Genomic DNA, 23,263 nt, shown 5'->3' with positions numbered 1-23,263 from the left:
AAATACTTTGTGCCCATTTGCAGGCAAGTCCTGGTTTCCTATGCCCAGCCCCAATCACTAAAAAACTTTCTGTCTATAAATTTACCTTTTCTGGGCATGTAAATGGAATTACACATTATGTGATCCTTTGCATCTGGTTTCTTTTACTTAGCATAATGTTTTTGAGGTTCATCGATGTTGTAGTATGTCTCATTACTTCATTCCTTTTTATTGCTAAGTAATAATCCACATTTTATTTAACAGTACCAATTAACAGACATTTGGATTTCTTCTAGTATTTAATTATAGTGTTTAATTGTACTAATTGTAATTGTATTACAGTAAATACAGTACAGTATTTAGCTATTATGAATAATGCTGCTATGAAGATGGGTACAAGTGTTTGTATGAACGTGTGTTTTCAGTTTTCTTGGGTGTATATCTACGAGTGGAATTACTGTCATATGGTAACTCTGGGTGTAACTTTTCAAGGTGTTGCACAACTGCTTTCCAAGGTGAATTCCCCATTTTACATTTCCACCAGAGTGTATGAGGGTTCCAATTTGTCCACATCCTCACCAACACTCCTTATGATCTGTCTTATTCATTGTAGTCATTCAGCTGGATTTTAAGTGGTATCTTATTACAGCTTTCATTTGCATTTTCCTGATGACTGATGATATCAAGCATCTTTTCATGTGCTTATTGACTATCCGTATATCTTCTTTTGTAAAATGTCTTTCAAATATTTTGCCTATTTTTTTAATTGGGTTGTCATCTTGTTACTGATTGTTTTTTGTTTTTTTTGGTTTTTGTTTGTTTGTTTTTTTGAGACTGGGTCTCGCTCTGTCGCTCAGGCTGGAGTGCAGAGTGCCACGGTCTCGGCCCACTGCAATGTCCACCTTCCGGGTTCAAGCAATTCTCCTGCCTCAGCCTCCCAAGTAGCTGGGATTACAGGTGCCCACAACCATGCCCGGCTAATTTTTTGTATTTTTAGTAGAGACGGGGCTTCACCATGTTAGCCAGGCAGGTCTCGAACTCCTGACCTTGTGATCCACCTGCCTTGGCCTCCGAAAGTGCTGGGATTACAGGCATGAGCCACCGCGCCAGCCCATGTTAATAATTTTTTTTTTTTTTTTTGACACGGAGTCTCACTCTGTCACCCGGGCTGGAGTACAGTGGCTCGATCTCAGCTCACTGCAACCTCTGCCTCCTGGGTTCAAGCGATTCTCCTGCCTCAGCCTCCCAAGTAGCTGGGATTACAGGTGCCCACCACTATGCCCAGCTAATTTTTTGTATTTTTAGTAGAGACGGGGTTTCACCATGTTGGCCAGGCTGGTCTTGAACTCTTGACCTCGTGATTTGCCCACCTTGGCCTCCCAAAGTGCTGGGATTACAGGCGTAAGCCACCGCGCCCAGCCCCATGTTACTGATTTTTAATTGTTCTTTATATATTGTGGTTAAAGTCCTTTATCAGATTAATGATTTACAAATATTGTCTCCCATTCTGTGGGTTGTCCTTTAACTTTAATAATAGTGTCTTTTGAAGCAATAAAGGTTTGGATTTGATGAAATCTAATTTATCTTTTTTTTTTCTTTTATCACTTATGCTTTTGGTGTTACATCTCAGAAGTCTTTGCCTAACAGGCCGGGCCCTGTGACTCACACCTGTAATCCCAGTATTTTGGGAGGCCAAGTCGGGTGGATCGCCTCAGGTCAGGAGCTCGAGAACAGCCTGGCCAACAGGGTGAAGCCCCGTCTCTACTAAAATTAGCTGGGCGTGGTGGGAGGCACCTGTAATCCCAGCTCCTCGGGAGGCTGAGTCAGGGAGGCTGAGTTAGGAGAATGTCTTGAACCTGGGAGGTGGAGGTTGCAGTGAGCCGAGATCACGCCACTGCACTCCAGCGAGAGTCCGTCTCAAAAAAAAAAAAAAAAATCAAGTTCATGAAGATTTACTCCTATATTTGCAAAGAGTTTTATAGTTTTACCTCTTACTGTTAAGTCTTTACTCCATTTGGAGTTAATTTTTGTATATGGTGTGAGGTGTAGAGATCCAACTTTATTCTTTTGCATGTGTCTATCCAGTTGTTCCAGCACTGTTTATTGTTTATTGAAAAGACTGTTCTCTTCCCATTGAATTATCTTGGCATGCTTGTTAAAAAAATAATTCACATATATAAGAGTTTATTTCTGGACTCTCAACACTATCCCATTTTTCTATATATCAATTCTTTTTTTTTTTTTTTTTTGAGATGGAATCTCGCTCTGTCACCCAGGCTGGAGTATAGTGGTGTGATCTTGGCTCACTGCAACCTCTGCCTCCCAGGTTCAAAGAATTCTCCTGCCTCAGCCTCTCAAGTAGCTGGAATTACAGGTACTCATCACCAAACGTGGCTAAATTTTTTGTATTTCTAATAGAGACAGGGTTTTGCCATGTTGGCCAGTCTGGTCTTGAACTCCCGACCTCAAGTGATCCGCCCACCTTGGCCTCCCAAAGTGCTGGGATTACGGCATGAGCCACCATGCCCGGCCTCTATATGTCATTTCTTATGCCAGTACCACCACGTTGTTTTGGGGAGGGCTTTTCCCCAGCTTTATTGAAATATGATTGACAAACTAAAAATTATATACATTTGAGGTAAACATCATGGTGTTTTGATATAAGTATACCTTTTGTAATGATTCCCACAATAAAGCTAGCTCACACATTCATCACTTGACATAATTACCATTTTTGTGTGTGTGATGAGAACATCTAAGATCTTAACAAATTTCAATTATTTTCTATAGTTACCATGCTGTATATCTCTAGAACTTATTTACCTTATAACTGAAAATTTTTAAGTACAACACTTTTGATTACTTTTACTTTAGTTTTATTGTACATTTTAAAAATGGGAAGTGTGAGTCCTCCAACTTCTTCTTTTTTAAGATTGTTTTATTTATTCTTGGTCTCGTATTTCCATCTTAACTGATCCATAATAAGGATCAACTTGTTAATTTCTGCAAAAAAACAGCTGAGTTTTGATGGATATTACATTAAATCTATACATCAATTTGAGGAGTATTCTATCTTAATATTGAGGCTTTTAATCCATGAACATGGAATGTCCATGTATTTAAATCTTTAATTTCTTTCGATAATGTATGATTTTCATTGTACAAGTCTTGTATTTCTTTTGTTAAATTTATTCCTACGTATTTATTCTCTTTTATCCTATTTTGAATCAAAGCGTTTTCTTAATTTTATTTTCAGATTATTTATTGCTGACATATAAAAATACAATTTTATTTATTTATTGTGTATCCTATGGCCTTGCCAAACTTATTTAGTCGTTCTAATTGGGGGGGGGGTGGTTATTTGTTCATTTATTGTGGAATCCTTAGGATTTTCTACATAGAGGGTTATGTCATCTGATAATAATGTTTTATTTCCCCCTTTCTAATCTTCATGCCTTAATTTATTGTTCTTGCCTGTTGCTCTGACTGTAATATCCACAATCTTGACTACAGGTGGTGAGAGAAATCATTCTTGCCTTGTTTCCAGTCTCAGAGGGAAAACATTCAAACATGCTCCATTAAGTATGATATTAGCTTTAGGTTTTTGCAAATCAGTTTTTTTTGGTTTTGTTTTTTAATTTTTAATTTTTGTGAGTACATAGTAGTAGGTGTATATATTTATGAGATACATGTGATGCTTTGACACAGGCATACAATGTATAATAATCACATCAGAGTAATTGGGTATCTGTGTCCTCAAGCACTTATTTCTTTGTGTTAGAATTATTCCAATTCTACTCTTTTAGTTATTTTTAAATATACAATAACTTTTTGTTGACTGTAGTCACCCTGTTGTGATATCAAGTACTAGATCTTATTCATTCTATCTATGTTTTGTACCCATTAACTATCCCCACTTTTCCCTCCCTGCCCAAACCCTTCCCAGCTTCTGGTAATCATCATTCTACTCTCTGTGTTCATGAGTTCAGTTGTTTTAATTTTTAGCTCTCATAAATGAGTGAGAACATGCAAAATTTGTCTCTCTCTGCCTGGTTAATTTCGCTTAGTATAATATCCTTCAGTTTCATCCATGTTGCTGTAAATGACAGGATTTCATTCTGTTTTGTGTGTATATCTACCACATTTTTTTATCCATTCATGTGTTGATGAACATTTAGGCTGATTCCAAATCTTGGCTGTTGTGAATAGAGCTGCAGTACACATGGGAGTGCAGATATCTCTGATATACTGATTTCCTTTCTTTTGGATATGTATGGAGCAGTGGGATTGCTGGATCATATGGTAGTTCTTCTATTTTTAGCTTTTTGAGGAACTTCCATACTGTTCTCCATAGTGGCTGTAATAACTTGCATTCCCACCAACAGTGTATGAGTGTCCCCCTTTCTCCACATCCTCACCAGCATCTGTTACTGCCTTTTTAATAAAAGCCATCTTAGCTGGGGTGAGATGACCTCATTGTAGTTTGATTTGCCTTTCTGTGCTGATCAGTAATGTTGAGTATTTTTTCATATACTTGTTGGTTATTTGCATGTCTTTTGAGAAATGTCTATTCAGATCTTTTGCTCACTTTTTAATCAGATTATTAGATTTTTTTTCCTATTGGGTTTTGTTTAAGCTCCTTATATATTCTGGTTATTAATTCCTTGTCAGATGGGTAGTTTACAAATATTTTCTCCCATTCTGTGGGTTGTCTCTTCACTTTATTGATTGTTTCCTTTGCTATACAGCAGCTTTTTTACTTGATGTGATCCCATTTGTCCATTTTTGTTTTGGTTGCCTGTGCTTTTGAGATCTTTCTTAAGAAGTCTTTGCCCAGACCACTGTCCCAGACAGTTTCCCCAGTGTTTTCTTTTGGTAATTTTATAGTTTCAGGTCTTATATTTAAGTCTTTAATCCACTTTGATTTGTAAAATCGGGCTTTTATCAGCCTTTTATCAGGTTGGAGAAGTTTTTTTAATCATGATTGGATAATGGATTTTGCCAAATGTGTTTTCTGCATCTATCAAGATGATCAGATGGTTTGTGACCATATTCTATTGTATAGTGTATTATATTAATGATTTCAGATGTTAAACCAATGTTCCATTCCTAGGATAAACCCCCCTTGATCATAATGGATTATCCTTTGTATATGTTGCTAGATTTGGTTTGCCAATATTTTGTTGAGGATTTTTGTGTCCATATTCATGAAGGATATTCATTTGTTATTTTCTTGTGATGTCTTTGTCTGGCTTTGGTATCAGGGTAATACTGACCTCATAGAACAAGTGAGAGTTTCCTTCTCTATTTTCTGGTAGAGTTTTCAAAATACTCATGTTGTTTCTTCTTTAATGGTTTGGTAGAATTCATCACTGATGCCATCTGAGCCTAGGCTTAACCTTGTATAAATATTTTTAATTACTAATTTAATTTTTTTGCTTGTTATAGATCTATTCAGATTTTCTATTTTTCTGTTATTTTTTATCAGTATTTTTTCAGTATTTTTTATCTTTTTAGGGTGTTTTTCCAGTGCGTTAGCTTACATACGGGTAAGGTTGCTTCTTAACTAGCGTACACTTTCACTAGTTAAGAAACTAGTCATAATGGCTTTTTTTTTTTAACTTTTTTTTTTTTTCTGAGACAGGGTCTTGTTCTGTCACCCAGGCTGGAGTGCAGTGGTGTGATCTCAGCTCACTGTAGCCTCCGCCTCCTAGGTTCAAGCAATCCTCCCCCGTCAGCCTCCCGAGTAGCTGGAGGAGCTGAGCGCCACCACACCCAGCTAATTTTTGCAATTTTAGTGGAGATGGGGTTTTGACATGTTGCCTAGCCTGGCCTTGAGCTCCTCGGCTCAAGCCATCAACCCGTCTCAGCCTCCCACAGTGCTGGTATGACAGGCATGAGCCACCGTCCCTGATTGATGAGGTTTTTTTATTTCCTAAAAGCCACTGCCCTGATGGCCCCTACCCCTTCCTCAGGCTCCCCTACATCTCTCCACAAGTCAGCATCCAAAGGTTCACACCTGGAAAAGCAGGGGACCTTCAGAACCGAGCTCCAGCCTAGTTGGCACCTATATAGATTGGTTGGCCCTCCTGCTATTTCAGTTATTATTTTGAACATCACCACTTGGAAATGGAAATGGAAGACTGAGACTCCACTTCAGACCTCTTCTTCCTAACACCCTGATCTGGGGCTGATTATGTGCTTTAACATTCTACTGGGCAGGTCTGGCAGAAGGAACAGTATCAACTGACTGAGTAGGTCTCACTGGCAGTTGTGATTCAGAGGCCTAGAAAGCTGAACCCATGCCTGGCAGGAAGAGGATGGTTTGTGGGACCTGGGCTGATGTCTGATGAAATTTTAAGCCCCAGCTATAGCTACTACAAAGAAAAGTGGCTGATGATAAGCATGTAACTCAAAGTAAGTGAACTGAGAAGGATGTTTTTTGTTTGTTTGTTTGTTTGAGACAGTTTCGCTCTTGTTGCCCAGGGTGGAGTGCGGTGGCACAATCTCGGCTCACTGCAACCTCTGCCTCCCAGGTTCAAGCGATTCTTGTGCCTCAGCCTCCGAGTAGCTGAGATTACCAGGTGTGTGCCACCATACCTGGCTAATTTTTTGTATTAGTAGAGACAGGGTTTCTCCATGTTGGTCAGGCTGGTCTTGAACTCCCGACCTCAGGTGATCTGCCCGCCTCAGCCTCTCAAAGTGCTGGGATTACAGGCGTGAACCCCCGCGCCCTGCCTGAAAAGCATGTTTTTATGTTGAGGATGTTACTGTATGATGCCACATACATTGAAACACATACATTTAAAGTAAGGCAACAGACTCAAATGCCTCTAGAAGCCAGACAGGTAACATACCTCCTCCTTTCATTGATTCAGAGACGTACATTTTTTTTGGCATTTGAACATCTCTGAAATTAGAGTGAACGTTAAATTGCAAGTCAAATGGTGTATAAAAAAGCAGCATCTTTATAGTCAGTGGTGCTTTAGATTAGACGAAATAACAGGAAATGAGTGGTGTTGGCCAGGAAAATTATATCCTTCTCTGTTGGCCTTTCACTTTGAAAGAGAGAAATGGATACAGAGACCTACTTTCCTACAATAAGACACAAAAACAATGACAAATGGGAACAACTTTGCTGCCTTCATGTCCGGTAGCCAACAGGGATTGGTGGCAACAGGCAAACTGGAGAGTACCCTTGCCCCCGGGACAGCTACCCCTCTTCCCTAGCTGATTATTGCCTGTGGTGGCATAGATCTAGTGTTGACAAGTGTTCTGAGTTTTCAAAGGAAGTCAGAAACCCCAAAATCTACATCTTTATGTGAAACTCCTGATTTTAAAATGATGGCTCAATTTTTTTTAACTGGCAGAAAAAATTTATATATATATACAAGTTAGATGAGCCTATGAGTGCTCAGAATAAATATAACCTCTCTTTTAAGGATGCAATATTAAGAGGCAGCATGAGACAAACCAGTTTTTACAATTAAGCCAAAAAAGAATAGTTAAATCCATTTCGAAGTTTAACACTAGGTTCAGAGGCCCAGAATAACAAATACTGCAGGGCATCTTACTTATTTCATCTTTAAACTTTCTTTTCTGCCTCCCCCTAAATGGAAGATAAGAAAATACAGTTAAATCTATTGAAGATGTTGCATTCCTGTTTATAAAAATGTATGATCACTTTTTAAAATGCAGGCTTAGGTTTCCAAAGCAACAGCATTTGCTTCCCACTGCTGTAGACTGGGGTCAGTGAAAGGCAGGATGATGTCATGGGAAACCCCCAAATTATGAGAAGACCAGGGTCCTAATTCTGGCTGTGTGATGTGCAACTGATTTAGGTTCATTTCATCGTCTTTATTTATAAAATGGGGATGAGAATACCTACCCTCTGTACCTTACATGGTTGTAAGGGCCACATGAGATAAAATATGTGAAAGTATATAGTGTTATGTATATATTAGTTGGTATTGCCCAAATCACATGGGTAGTTGGGACAGCACAGGTTCTTGAATCTCAGATTCTCCATCTCTGGCTACTGCTCTTTCTCTAGACCGCAGCACCTGTTGAAATGGTCATCTTATCAGCCACTGGGGTTGAACAGATGAGGAAGCATAAGGCAAGAAGTTATTAGAAAAAAGTTAGCCAACATCTTAGGATCTCAAATAGTACGGTGTCTCTGTACAACAAACAGGGTGTAGGCAAAGCTTTCATGTTAAACCTGAAGTATTGACCTTTAACATTTTTATTTATTTATATATTTTTATTTATTTTTTATTTATTTGTATTTTTTTTGAGACAGAGTCTCACTCTATCACCCAGGCTGGAGTGCAATGGTGTGGTCTCGGCTCACTGCAACCTCCACCTCCCTGGTTCAAGTGATTCTCCTGCCTCAGCCTCCAGAGTAGCTGGGACTACAGGCACATGCCACCACACCAGGCTAATTTTTGTATTTTTAATAGAGACGGGTTTTCACTGTGTTGGCCAGGGTGGTCTTGAACTCCTGACCTTGTGATCTGCATGCCTCGACCTCCCACAGTACTGCTGGGATTACAGGCGTGAGCCACCACGCCCGGCCGACCTTTAACATTTTTAAGAGGTACCCAGGAATGAGAACACCATCTGCATTGTAGATCAGCCTCTCTAGCATTCTCACAGTTTGACATTTGGCTGATTCCTTCTTTCTCTTTTTCATATTTTTGTGCTATATAAGCTTTATGAGGAAAAGAGTCAATCAAACTCTTAGCCTGAAATGAATGAATGCCTTCTTAGCCTGAAATCCAGCATTTTACTTTCCCCCTAGCTCAGGGTTTCCCAAACAATGTTTTTAAAGTGCTATTTCCGTAAGATTTAATAGTTGCTCAAGAAAAAAGATAATCTCATGGTCAAAAAAAGACTGGAAAAGTGCTGTATACTGTACCCACTCTGGGATATTCACGAGGTATTATATTAAAGTTTTGAGAAGACCTGTTTACCCATTTATTTGATCACAGAATCCTCCTTTTGTGGAACCAATATTTGTGTTTACCAACTCATTTGATCACCTCTGTCAATAACCCTCCTTGATGGAATGTACATTAATGTCTTGTGGCTCTGGTATACTGCAGCAATTGGCTTGCAAAATGCTGTTCTGTAGCCTCATTTCACATACACCAAATTGAACCACCAGCAATTAGCCATGTATGTATTTCACTTTCTCACTTCCAAGCCTTTTCTAATTATTCACTCTGATGGGGGTGCTTTCTCTTCTCCCTCCTTGTTCTCTGGAGTCTTTTTAGCCAAACAAGCGAGGTCATTGCAGCAGCTATGATTCCTATTTCTGAAGTCTCAGCACTTGCCACTCTTCTAGCAATTTTAGCACCTAGGACTGTGCTAATGTGTACCTGATCTTTTTTCCTGCTCTATTTTACATTTCTTGGGGTTATTGTTTTCCATGTAGTACATTAGCCTGGTGCATTGTTTGTAGCCAGAATTCATTAAATAGTTGTGGAATGAATAAACAAATGAGTTGTGGCCAGGTGCAGTGGCTCATGCCGTAATCCAGCATTTTGGGAGGCCGAGGTGGGCTGATCACTTGAGGTCAGGAGTTCAAGACCAATCTGGCCAACATGGTGAAACCCCATCTCTACTGAAAGAAAAAAAAAAATAGCTAGGCATGGTGGTGCATGCCTGTAATCCCAGCTACTTGGTAGGCTGAGGCAGGAGAATCGCTTGAACCTGGAAGGTGGAAGTTGCAATGAGCCGAGATCGTGCCACTGTACTCCAGCCTGGGTGACAGAGTGAGACTCTGTCTCAAAAAATAATAATAATAAAAAATAAATAAACAAGTTGCAATAGGATGAAATTTAAAATGTTATCTATAGTAAATAATGGAATTGGAGTTTGAAGAGGAAGAATGGGGAGGAATCTCTGAAAGGCTGATCTATATATATGATTTTTAGCAGTTTTATTAATTGGCATAAAAGTATACAATTTGCTAAGTTTGGGCATATGTGTACACCCAAGAAACTGCAGCCAGTCAAGATAATGAGCATATCCACCACCGCAAAAACTTTCCTCATGCCCCTTGTAATCCCTCCACTCCACCCTTTCCTACATCTTCCTCCCTCTTGTGTCCCGTCCCCGTCATACCACCTCCTTAGCCTAATTCAAGGCAATCACTGACCTGCTTTTGGTCATTATACATTGGAGTAGATTTCATTGAAATTTATATAAATGGAATCACGCGATACGTACTCTATTTTGCCTGACTTCTTTACTCGGCATAACTATTTTGAGATTTATTCATGTTGCAATGTATTCATTCCTTTTTATTACTGAGTAGTATTTCATTGTATAGCTATACCACAACTTGCTTACCCATTTACCCATTTATAGACATTTGGGGTTTTCTTCTAGTTTTTTAGCTATTAAAAATAAAAATTCTATGAACATTTGTATGTAAGTCTTTTTATAATATATGCTTTCATTTCTCTCATGTAAATACTTAGGAGTTGGCTGGGCATGGTGGCTCATGCCTGTAGTTCCAGAGCTTTGGGAAGCTGAGGCAGGTGGATCACTTAAGGTCAGGAGTTTGAGACCAGCCTGGCCAACATGGTGAAACCCTGTCTCTACTAAAAATACAAAAATTAGCTGGGCATGGTGGCGGGTGCCTGTAATCCCAGCTACTTGGGAGGCTGAGGCAGGAGAATCGCTTGAACCCAGGAGGCGAAGGTTGCAGTGAGCCAAGATTGTGCCATTGCACTCCAACCTGAGCAATAAGAGTGAAACTCTGTCTCAAAAAAAAAAAAAAAAACAACTTAGGAGTGAAATGATGACTCTTGTGCTAAGTGTATGTTTAACTTATTAAGAAACTGTCAGATATGGCACCAGAGGCCAAGGCAACAAAATAAAAAATAAATAAATTGGGCTACTTCAAAATTGAAAACTTTTGTGCAAAAACAGGACAATAATCAACAAAAGGTAATCCATGGAATGAAAGAACATATCTACAAATTGTGTATCTGAGAAGGGGTTAAGGTCTAGCGTATATAAAGAAATCCTACAGATCAGCGATAACTAGAACAACAAAAACAATTAAGAAGTGGGAAAAGGCCAGGTTCAGTGCCTCACACCTAGAATCCCAGCACTGTGGGAAGCCAAGACAGGAGGGTCACTTGAGCCCAGGAGTTGGAGACTAGCCGGGAAAACAGAGATTGAGGCAGGAGGGTCACTTGAGCCCAGGAGTTGGAGACTAGCCGGGACAACAGAGATTGAGGCAGGAGGGTCACTTGAGCCCAAGAGTTGGAGACTGCAGTGAGCTGCAATCACACCACTGCACTCCAGCTTGGGTGACAGAGTAAAACCTTGTCTCAAAAAAAAAAAAAAAGTGAGAAAAGGCCTCCAATAGACATTTATCCAAAGTAAGTATGCAGCTGGCCAATAAGTACATGAAAAGATGTTCAGGACCTCTGTCATTAGGGAGCTGCAAATCAAAGCTATCATGAGATATCACTTCATATCCATTGGGATGGCTATTATTAAAAACAGAAAATAAGTTTTGTCCAGAATGTGGAGGAATTGGAGCCCTTGTGCTCTGCCGGTGGGAATGTAGAATGGCAAAGCCTCTGTGGAAAACAATATGTTTCCTCAAAAACTTAAAAACATAATTATCATATGATCCAGCAGTTTCACTTCTGGGCATGTACCTCCCAAAAATGAAAGCAGAAACCCAAAGAGATACTTGTACATTAATGTTCAATAGCAGCATTATTCACAATAGCTAAAAGGTGGAAGCAACCCAAGTGTTCATTAATGGATAAATGTATAAACACAATATATTATATAGTATTTAGCCTTAAAGGAAATTCTGACATGCTACAATATGGATGAACTTTGAAGGCATTATGCTAAAAGACATAAGCAGTCACAAAAGGCAAAATAATGTATGATTGCACGCATACAAAGTGCCTAGAGCAGTCAAATTCAGAGACAGAAAGTAGAATGGGTGCTGCCAGAGGTGGAGGGTGGGAGGAATGGGAAGTTATCGTTTAATGACTACAGAGTGTCAGTTTTGCAAGGTGAAGGAAATTCTGGAGATGGACAGTGGTAATGGTTGTACAGCAGTGCGAATTTACTTAATGTCACTGAACTGCATACTTAAAAATGGTTAAAATGGTCCGGGCCCAGTGGCTTATGCCTGTAATCCCAGCACTTTGGGAGGCCGAGGCAGGCGGATCACGAGGTCAGGAGATTGAGACCATCCTGACCAACATGGTGAAACCCCATCTCTACTAAAATACAAAAAATTAGCTGGGCGTGGTGGTGCGTGCCTGTAGTCCCAGCTACTCGGGAGGCTGAGGCAGGGGAATCGCTTGAACCCAGGAGGTGGAGATTGCAGTGAGCCGAGATCGCGCCACTGTACTTTAGCCTGGTGATAGAGCAAGAGTCCATCTCAAAAACAAAAACAAACCAAAAAAAAAAAAAAAAAATGCTTAAAATGGCCACGTGAGAAAGGGAAAAAAATGAAAAGGTTAAAATGAGAAATTTTATTTTATATATATATTATATATATTTTTTTTTTACTATAATTTTGTTTTGTTTTGTTTTTTGAGACGGTGTCTTCCTATGTCTCTCAGGCGGGAGTGCAATGGTGTGATCTTGGCTCACTGCAGTCTGCTCCTCCCAGGCTCAAGCCATCCTCCTGCTTCAGCCTGCGGAGTAGCTGAGACTACAGGCACATGCCACTGCACCCGGCTAATTTTTGTATTTTTTGTAGAGACAGAGTTTTGCCATGTTGCCCAGGCTGGTCCCAAACTCCCGAGCTGAGGTGACCCTCCCGCCTCCACCTCCCAGAGTGCTGGGATTACAGGCATGAGCCACCGTGCCTGGCCTTATTTTACCAGTTTTTTTTTTTTTTTTTTAAACCCTGCCAAACTGTTTTCCAAAGTGGTATACCATTTTACATTTCCAGCAACAGTGTATGAGAGTTCCAGTTATTTCTCATCCTCAACACTTACTACATTAAGTCTTTTTAATCTTAGTCATTCTAATTGATGAGTGATGTCTCATTGTGGTTTTAACTTGCATTTCCCTGATGCCTAATAATGTTGAATATAAAGCATGTGCTTATTTGTTCTTGGTATATCTTCTTTGATGAAGTGTCTGCTAAAATAAATTGCCCATTTTTGGCCAGGTGCGGTGGCTCACACCTGTAATCCCAGCACTTTGGGATTAGTTTAGTGTTCATTGAGCTTCTTGGATCTCTGGCTTTATGCTTTTTCTTAAATTTGGAAAAATATTGGCTGTTATTTCTTCAAATATGTTTTCTGTCCCTCCTCTAATCTGCTTTTGTTTAGGGACTCAAATGACATATATATTAGGCAACTTGAAGTTGTTTTACAGCCCACTGATATTTTTTCATTTTTGATAATTTTTATTGCTATGTCTACAAATTCATCTTTTCATCTGCAGTATCTAATCTGCCATTAATCCCACACATTTTCATCTTCACACATAATTTTTCTATCTAGAAGTTCCATTTGGGTCTTTTTTATTTCTTCCATATCTTTATTTAACTTTTTAAACATATAGAATACAATTATTGTAATTGTTTTAATGTTTTTATCTGCTAATTTAACATCTGTGTCAATTCTGGGTCAGTTTTGATTGATTATTCTCATTATGGGCCATGTTTTCCTGCTTCTTTGGATGCTTGGTAATCTTTGGATGCTAGACTTTGTGAATTTTACCTTGTTAGGTGTTGGTTATTTTAGTATTCCTATGAACATCCTTGAGTATTGTCCTCTAGTGCAATCAAGTCACTTGGAAACAGTTTGATCCTTTTAGGTCTTACTTTTTTGATCTGTGTGGTGATCAGAGCAGTGTTCAGTCTAGAGCTAATTATCGCCTCTACTGAGATAAAAGGCTACTGAGATAAAAGGCTTCTATCTATCCAATGCCTCATGAATTAGAGATTTTTTTCAGTCTGGTTGGTGGGAACAGGCGCCAGCCTTATGTTAGCACAAAACACTGTTCCCTGTAACCTTATTGAAGGATTCTTTCTCCAGACTTAAATACTTTTCTTACACACATGCTAATCAGTATTCTCTACCTATACTTGAGGGTGTCCCTCTGCTAATAATAACTTCTGGGTCCCCTCTTCCCTGTGCTGTTTCCTGAAAACTCTCAAAGCAATAAACTGGGGAGATTTATTTTTTCCATCTCTCAGGAATTGCTCTCTCATTGCTTGTCTTGTTTCTTGAGACCATTGTTTTATCCTTTGTTCTGTGGGCTGTTTATTTGTTTGTTTTGGGTTATTTCAGGCAAGAGGATAAATGTAGTTACCATACTTCATCTTGGCCAGAAGCAAAAGTTGAAACAACAGTTATTTATTTTCTACCTCAGGGTCAATTGGGCTTCAGCTGATTTATTCTGGGGTCATTGAGAGCTGTTTGGGCTAAGCTAATTTCTACTGGACTTTATGTATATATGTACATACAAATACATATGTATGTGCTAAGCTAATTTCTACTGGACTTTATAGACATACGTATGTATGTGTGTAATACACACATATACACATGTATGTATGTGTGTGTTTATATACATGTGTATGTATGTGTGTATATGTATGTATATATGTATGTCAATATACATAAAGAAAGAAGGTTTAATTTAGTTGAAAGTAGAAATCAGCAGGTCAGTAGTAGCCACCATAATCTTTTGGGATATAATGCTACTAATTTCAAAGAAATTATGGGTATAGTGTTGAAATGTATATTTCTAAAAGTAACTATGGAAATTATCATTTAACATCTTTGTTTTTTATTTTAAAATTAGAAGACAATGTATATAAAAATATGCAAGAATCACAGGAAACCCACATATCCGACCACCTAGATGAAGTTGTTGCTGCTGTTAGCATCACTCATAGAAAGAAGTTCCAAAACAAGCTGCCTCAGACAGCACTATTCCAGCCTCCTCGAGAGAAACTCCACCTCTGTGAAGAGAAAGCAAAGTCCTATTCCAACAGTCATGAAGTAAGGAGACTTTTGTTTCTGTATTTCTACTCTGAGAATTGAGCTATAAGGTATAATCAAGAGAAGTAGAATGTTTTGGATTACATTCCTAATCTCAGCAGTTTGATACAAGAAAGTATATAAGACAGTGCCTTTGTTATAACATGAATGAATGCAGTACCTCTAGGCTCCAAGCACAGCAGTTGGCATGGCCAACAACAAATATTTATTGAGCTCGCACTGTGTGCCAAATCTAGGCATTGGGATACAACACAAACAAAGCAGATGCAGCTTCTGCTCTCATAGAGCTTGTAATTCCTTATAATCTCAAATCTTGTTCTCTGCATGCTTCTTTCCCATTCTTTCCTCAAAAGTTTTACTCATTCACTAACTCATTCAGTAGGCATTTCTCTATCACCTCCTGTATGTTGGGTCCTGTTCATCCATTCATCATAAATATCTATTGTATGCCTAATATGTGCCAGGTGCAATGTAGGTGCCAGGGGCACAGAAGGAAAAGCCACAGTCTTTGTCTTGGAGGTCCTTGGGATTTGGTTGGGAAGATAGGCGGGGGACAGATAATGGTAGTCAGGTTGATAAGTTCTGTGAGAGCTCATGTGACATAGGCGCAAAACACAAAGGTGTGGACAGTGAGCCTGGAGGTGGTAGAGGGACAGCAGTTAAGGCACACTTTCTTGGGATGGGAGTTACGTAGACTGCACTGGTAAACAGTGCTTAGGAGTTGGACAGGTGAGGAAGAGGACCAAATGTTCTGGACAGAGGTAGCAGATGGACAAGAGCCAATGGTCTGAGGGAGTGCAGTCTGTCTGGGGAACTATAAGGAGCTGTCTGGGACTAATGTGTTAGTGACACAGGGCAAGAAATGAAGGTGGATTATGGGCAGGAACTGAGGCCCAGAAGGCACTCAAGGCCTAGTGAAAGAGTTTTGATTTTCTCCTAAAGATGATGGAGGATTACCATGAGGTTATAAGCAGAAGCATGCCATGAGCAGGTCTGATTTTAAGAACAGTCACTCCCATAGCTGTGAAGGGTATGGACAAAAAAAGAGTAAAACTGGAAGAGGAGCATCAGTTAGGAGGATATTTGCAGTAATCCTGGCAAGTAATTATGAGGACCTGAACTACATGTGGCAGAAACAATAGAAATGCTGAGCTCTTTTGAAAGGAATTTAGAAATGCAAATCAGTGGGACAGGACTGGATGACCGAGGGGACATAGGGAATGGAGATGTGAGAGTGAGAAAGATGGGGTGTGTAGAATTCCCACCACCCAAGGTCTGAGTCTGGTTGGGTGATTGGAGACTTGTCCGTGATCTTCATCAGTATAACGAATACAGGAGAAAGACCAGGATTATAGAGAAAGAGCATAAATTTGGTTTTGAGGTTGTGCTTGTTCATTATGCAACAGATACTCACTCAGTACCTACTATTTGTAGGCTCTAGGCTGGCAGCCTTTCTCAAACAGACTTCTGCAAAAGAATTAAGCCCTCATGCCCAAAGGCATTTAACAAATGTAAAGAATTAACTTCTTTTCTGTGTAACTAGAATGGTATTAAACATTTCATTGTTCTGTGGTTCTGGTGAAGAATCAGGATACAATGGTGAACAGGACAGACAAGGTGCATACCCTGATGGACCTGAGAGGCAATCAACATTGTAAATGAACCAGATTATTATAGACTGTGATAAGTGCTAAGGAGGACATAGAGTGGCTCCTTCTTGGATAGGGTGATCAGGGAGGGCCTCCAGGAAGACGTGACAGATAAGCTGAGGAAGAGAAGAGCCAGTGTGGAGGAGCCAGTGTGGAGGAAAAGAGTTCTAGGGAGAGGAAACAGCACACATAAATCTACGAGATAGGCACAACCAGGACATATTTGAAGCAAGGAGAAGAAGCTGCAAGCTGACATTAAATATAGTGAGAGAGGCTGTCAGTTCACTTAGGGCCTTGCAGGTTTCAAGCTAAGTGCCCTGGAAGGCCTTAAAAATATTTTCAGCAAGGTATTAACATGATGTAATTTACTTTTTAAAATATCAGTTTTTTGGTAATTTTGTATTTTAAAATAATTTCTGACTTACAGAAAAGGCACAAGATTCACTCATTGTTAACATTTGTTTTATTGCTTTGTTCTCTGACTCTCATTGTTTTTCTGAACTGAGAGTAAGTTATAGATATTATGGCCCTTTACCCCCAAATTCTTCAGTGTTTATTCCCTAAGAATAAAGCTCTTCCCTTACATGGCCACAGTACAGTGATTGTAATTAGGAAATTAATGTCAGTATAATACTATTATCTAATCTGTAAACCTTGCTTATATTTCTTCTTAATAATGTCCTTTACAGAAAACAATCAGACCCATGGTTCAGTCTGTGAATTCATGTTAAATAGAGGTGTCATGTCTCTTCAGTCTCCTTTAATCTGAAACAATTGCTTAACCTACTTTGTTTTTCATGATCTTGATATCTTGGAAATATATACTCTAATTGTTTCGTACAATATCTCTCTGTTTGAGTTTGTCTTATGCTTCCTCATGATTCTATTCAGATTGTACATTTGGAGCAGGACTACCACAGGTGTGACATGGGGCGCTCCTTAGTGCGTTCTGTCAGGAGGTACAGAATGTCTGTTTGTCTCGGTACAGTGATGCCAACCTTGAACACTTGGTTAAGGTGCTGTCTGGCAGGTTTCTTTACTGCAGAATTGCTGTTTTTCCCTTTGTAACTAATAAGTATTTTGTGGGTAGATTCACTGAGACTATGTATATATTTAAAACTTCACTCTGCCACCTGAATCAGTTATTACTATGATGTTTGTCACATAGCCAGTATCTGACTTCCACATTCTTTCAACATTTGTTTGTTGGCATTCTATTATAAGGAAGAGCTTTTCTTTCTTCACAGCTTATTTATCATTCATTTATTCCTATCAGTATGGGTTCAGGAAATTGTATTTTTCAAATACACTACAACCTATTATTTTCATGGAAGCTCAGATTGTTCCATATCTGCCAGTGAGAGACCCTTCAAGCTGGCTCCTGAGTCCTCAATCCATCCCTTTATGGTTTAACCACTTCCTGGCGCTACCACTTACTGGTAAATCATCTCAACTTTCCAGCCTTATATTCCTTCATCTTTAAATTGAGGGGACCAGGTTAGATTATTTCCAAGGCTCCTACCAGTTTTGAAATTGCCTTCCTACTTCGTACTTGTCTTCTGTCTGCCCCTTACCGATGCCTATTGCTAAAGTCACTGGAACTGGTAGAATAAAGGTTGGAAAACCAATAGGGATATTTGGACCATGCCTTATAACAAATAAGGAAATGAAGGAAGGACAAGCTGTTTCTTGTATACCTCTATCCCCACTCAGGTCCTGAGAACCAAGGCTATTATCAGGGAAGCCCAACTCAGCCTGCACAGTCCCCTTCGCTGGAAATGTGTAGTTGGGACAGATTCACTATCAAAACAGATCTACCTCTCTTTTTGTCTATCTGGATTCCATGATGTTGTCATCATTTCCTTCTCTTTCATACACTATAGTTGTTGTTCTCTTTCTCTCTCTCCAAAGTAGTCATTCCCTAAACTTCCTGTTTCTAGAGGCAATAAAAAGGTGATTCCCAAAAGAAGTACAAACAGCCAGTTTAACACATGAAGATGTTCAGCCTCATCAATTTGAGAGAAAAATGTGGACTAAATCAAGGAGAAATGGGCTGACAAATTGACAAACTAAAAACCAAACAAAAACTCCACAATTTGTACTCAGTTCAACGTAAGGGGCATTTCTGCTCACATATGCTGCGCTGAAAGTATGAACTTGTGCAACCTCTTGGAGAGGTACTTCAGCAATAGCTACTCACAGCCTCAGAATTTTGCATGTCCTTTACACAGCAATCCCATTTGTGGGAATTTGTTTTGTGGAAATGTTCATGGGTATGTGCAAAGCTATCCATACAGGATATTCAGTGAGTAAGAAATTTGCAAACACCTAAATGCCCCATAAAGAGTGGATTGAGTAATGCAGTTATGATATAGTCATATAATAAAATACTGTGCAGCCAGTCAAACTTATATCATAGAAGATGACATGAGAAGTTATTTATAAATTGTTAAGACAGCAGCTGTAAACCTGCATGTAGTTTATGAACCTATTTTTGAAAAAGAAAAAATATATAAAGATAGATTCACAGAAATAAAGAATAAAGGGATATTTAGCTACCTAGATATCTCTAGGGGGTAAACTTACAGGTGATTTTTAGTTTTTATCTTTTTGCTCATCTGTATTTTGACAATGAGCATACATTATTTTTGTAGTAAGAAACATGTTACTGTAGAAAAAAATACCACAGTCCACCTTCTTTCAGCACTTTATGGTGAGCATGTATTCCTTAGCTTCCTCCTGCTAGGTCACAAAAGTGACTCTCCTTTGGCCAACTGTCTGGCTGTGTATTTTTGTCAAGAAAAATGTTGTTTTAGGGTGAAGGTATTTCCAGTGCATGTAGGAATTGTGTGGAAATGCAAGCCCTTTGAGCTTTGACATTGATGGGTGTGCATCCTAGGTGTATCCTGGATCTTCTCCACAACTCTGTCCTTGTTCTTACCTTTCTTCCTCTGCTTTGACCCCTTCAGCTTTCTTTCTTCAGCCATCTCTCTTGCTGTTCTGACTGTCTGTTGCTGCATAACACCCCAATAACTTAGTGGCTTAAAACAAAAACAGCCATTCATTTTTCTCATGAGCCTGCAGTTTTTGCAGAGCTCAGTGGGGTTTGCTCAGCTTTGCTCTGCTCAGCATCAGCTGGTCTTGAAGGGTCTGGAGAATCTGCCGCCAAAATGGTTCACTCAAACTCTCAGGCCTTTCTATGTGGGTCTTCTCTCCATGGGGGCCATGTTTGCTTCCTCACAGCACTGTGGTTGGGTTCTGTATTAGTCTGTGGTGCTGTCATAACAAAATTCCACAGATGCTGTGGCTTAAAGAACAGAGTTTATTTCCTCACAGTTCTGGAGGCTGGAAGTCCAAGATCAAGGTGTGAGCGGGGCTTGATTTCATTCTAAAGCTTCTCTCCTGAGTTTGTAGATGACTGCCCTCTTGCTGTGTTCTCATATGGTCATTTCTCCATGTGCACGCCCATCCCTGGTGTCTTTTCCTCTTCATATATATGGATACCAGCTGTATTGGACTAGGGTCCACCGTCACACCTCCTTCGAACTTAAATCACCTCTTTAAAGACCTCATCTTCAAAAACAGTTACATTATAAGGTGCTGGGGGTTGGGACTTAAATATATGAATTCAAGGAAGTTGGGGAGGAGACACAGTTCAGCCCATAACAGGTTTCAACAGTGAGTACCCAAGAAGAGACAGAAAGCGAAGCCACCAGTTCCTTTAGATTGTGGCCTGAAAACTGGCACTGTATCATTTCCTCCAGGTTCTATTGGCCAAACAGTCATAAAGCCCAGATTCAAAGGGAATGGGACATAGACCCCCATCTTTGAATGGAAGGAGTATCAAATAATTTTGGAGCTGAGGTGTTTGTTTGTTTGTTTGTTTTGAGACGGAGTCTCGCTGTGTCGCCCAGGCTGGAATGCAGTGGCACGATCTCGGCTCACTGCAAGATCCGTCTCCCAAGTTCACACCATTCTCCTGCCTCAGCCTCCCGAGTAGCTGGGACTACAGGCGCCTGCCACCACGCCTGGCTAATTTTTTGTATTTTTAGTAGGGACGGGGTTTCACCGTGTTAGCCTGTTAGCCAGGATGGTCTTAATCTCCTGACCTGGTGATCCACCCATCTCCGCCTCCCAAAGTGCTGGGATTACAGGTTTGAGCCACCGCGCCCAGCCTGGAACTGTGTTTTAAAACTGCCAGCTCTGCTTTGAGGATATGGCTGCTCTGAGATCACCTGGAGCTGGGAATCCAGTTTTCTGTTCTTTTTGTCCTATCCCTGAATGAAAATGTGCTTCTTGCTGCTTTAATCAAGTCTGTAAGTCCTGCTGATCTCATTTGTTATGCTAGTATAGATGGCTAAGGAAAGTTTTGAATTGAGAGCTAAAGTATAGTATTTGACAGCCTGGGCAACATGGCAAAATCCCATCTCTACCAAAAATACAAAAAACTAGCCAGGTGTGGTGGTGCACACCCGTGGTCCCAGCTGCTCAGGAGGCTGAGGTGGGAGGATTGCTCGGGCCCCCTGGAGGTCGAGGCTACAGTGAGCCGATATCGTGCCACTGTACTCCAGCCTGGGTGACTCCAGGTGAGTGAGACCCTGTCTCATACACACACACACACACACACACAAAGTATAGTATTTGAAAACACTACCATTTGCCCCTGTTGTGCCTGCATATGTAGTAGCTGTTCATTGGTGGGCAGCTGGGAAACCTAGAGAGTGACTAGATGTCTGCTCTACTTTTTCTATTTTTTAAATTCTATTTCTTTTTTTCACCCTTAAATGTACTATAAATTGTACTTCTTATGTTTATTGTCTATTTCTTCTTACCAGATGAACACTCTACCACCCCAAATAGATCTTTGTCTGTTTTGTTCTCTGATACATCTCAAGTGCTTATAACAGTGTTGTGCACATAGTAGTCACTCAGTATTTATCAAAGGGTTGTAAAAGCATGTTGATTTTGTGTTTTGTGACTCTTAAGTTTTAAGTTGTGTAACTGGTAAGCCTGTTTTCTCTTCCTAACAGTACAAACAGGCCGTCCACGAGCTTGTGCGTTGCGTAGCACTGACAAGAATTTGCTATGGAGACTCACATTGGAAACTAGCAGAGGCACATGTTAATCTGGCTCAAGGCTACCTCCAGCTGAAAGGTAAGCTCGCCTTAGACTGAGGGGGATCAGTTGGTCAATTTCTGCTGTTCTCCCCAAAATTTGATTCACACTTAATTGGAAGGATCAGGTTTTTTAATATTCTCCTTTCTAAATACCAAGAAGCCATTTCCTTTTATAAAGAGTTGATAAGGAATATAACCTGTAAACATTCAAAGGGGAAAAATGGAAAAAATATTTTAACTTTTTTTTGTTTGTTTGTTTTTGTTTTTGTTTTTTTTATGATTTCAAAAGTAAGGTTCTTAGGAGAAAATTAATCTGTTCGGCCAGAAGACTCTGTAGGAAAAAAACCCAAGGTATGGAATAGGGGCCCAGAATGGGATCCATTCACACTTTTATTGGAGAATCTCTTGACTGTAAATAACCAAAAAATTTAAAAAGACTAACCCAAATTGGCATAAAGAAAAGTTTTTGGCTCATACAACTTAAAAATTCAAGGGAAAAACTTTTTAGACTTAGCCATATCCCGTGTTCAAACAATGTGACCAGGATTCGGTTTGTCTCTCTCCCACTGCTTGGCTCTGTTTTTCTTGGTATTTGCTCCATTCTTCGCCAGGCTTTGACCACACGGTGGCAACAAGACTGCCTGCAACTTTAGGCTTCTCTTATAAGCATTCCCAGGAGTAAAGAATGTCTGTCCACCAAAATCCCAGGATTTGGGAAGGGTTCTAATTGGAACAACTTGGGTTGTATGCCAAAGGCAAGGAATAGTCTGATTGGCTAAACCTTCCTTTTGGCTTCATTGGATCCTGAAGGAGAAGCAGGCCTTCGCCAGATCATATGGATTGGATGTGCAGGAGCCAGGCATCCCAAAAGGGAAACAGAGGGGAGAATGGGTGCAGGGAAGGCAAAAACAATAGACACCCAGGATATGATGATGGCTTCTACTTACTGGCTGTGCAGCCTAAGACAAGATGGACAAGAGCATATCTGTGTTCAGCTTCTTCAGCTGAAAATTGATGATGATGGTGATGGTGATGCTAACTTTCCAGGGTTGGCCCAGTGAATAAAGAAAATAATAGAAGTGGAAAACACCAAATGCCAAGCATATTCTATACCAAGTGTATTCATTATTGCCACCCAATAAATTTGGCCAAATCTGATTATAGACTGGTCCTACCTATTAGATCAAAGGCCCTTAGGGACCTTGGAGATTATCTAATTTAAACTCTGCCCTCCCACCCCATTTTGTAGATTCAGGGAAAACAATGAGTCTGAGTTAGAACAGCTTTCCCCATACCACACTGTTAATAAGTAGCTGATCTGAGACTCAGACCTAGGATTTCAATGCCAGTTTGTCCTGCCATCTGGGGTTTCAGATGATGCTTTTCTTATACAGCCTGCTGCCTCTCTGCGTGACAGTCCTTCTTTCTCAATTTAAAGTAAAAGTAGTATCTACCATTTATTAAAGTCTCATTTGGTGCCAGGCATCATGTTGTTTTC

General features: G+C 39.9%; 1 protein-coding gene across 38 annotated transcripts in view; it reads left to right on the top strand.

The window, feature by feature from the left end:
- Positions 1-23,263, top strand: part of TTC23 (tetratricopeptide repeat domain 23) — a 112,167-nt gene that overhangs the window by 3,461 nt on the left and 85,443 nt on the right. For 18 of the 38 annotated variants that reach the window (XM_063716725.1, XM_063716739.1, XM_063716737.1 and 15 more), the window contains 3 exons: positions 2,232-2,353; positions 14,800-14,999; positions 21,679-21,802. In XM_063716725.1, coding sequence (XP_063572795.1) covers positions 14,820-14,999; positions 21,679-21,802 — 304 coding nt within the window. In that variant the 5' untranslated portion in view covers positions 2,232-2,353; positions 14,800-14,819. Of the gene's footprint in view, positions 1-2,231; positions 2,354-6,201; positions 6,397-14,799; positions 15,000-21,678; positions 21,803-23,263 lie in introns of all 38 variants that reach the window. The other 20 variants (XM_054531938.1, XM_063716746.1, XM_063716730.1 and 17 more) reach the window with 2 other exon arrangements.

This window comes from Pongo abelii, chromosome 16 (genome assembly GCF_028885655.2).
Source record: "Pongo abelii isolate AG06213 chromosome 16, NHGRI_mPonAbe1-v2.0_pri, whole genome shotgun sequence".
Classification (NCBI taxonomy): domain Eukaryota; kingdom Metazoa; phylum Chordata; class Mammalia; order Primates; family Hominidae; genus Pongo; species Pongo abelii.
Note: the sequence above shows the minus strand (reverse complement) of the source record. Positions and strands in the feature narration are given on the sequence as shown.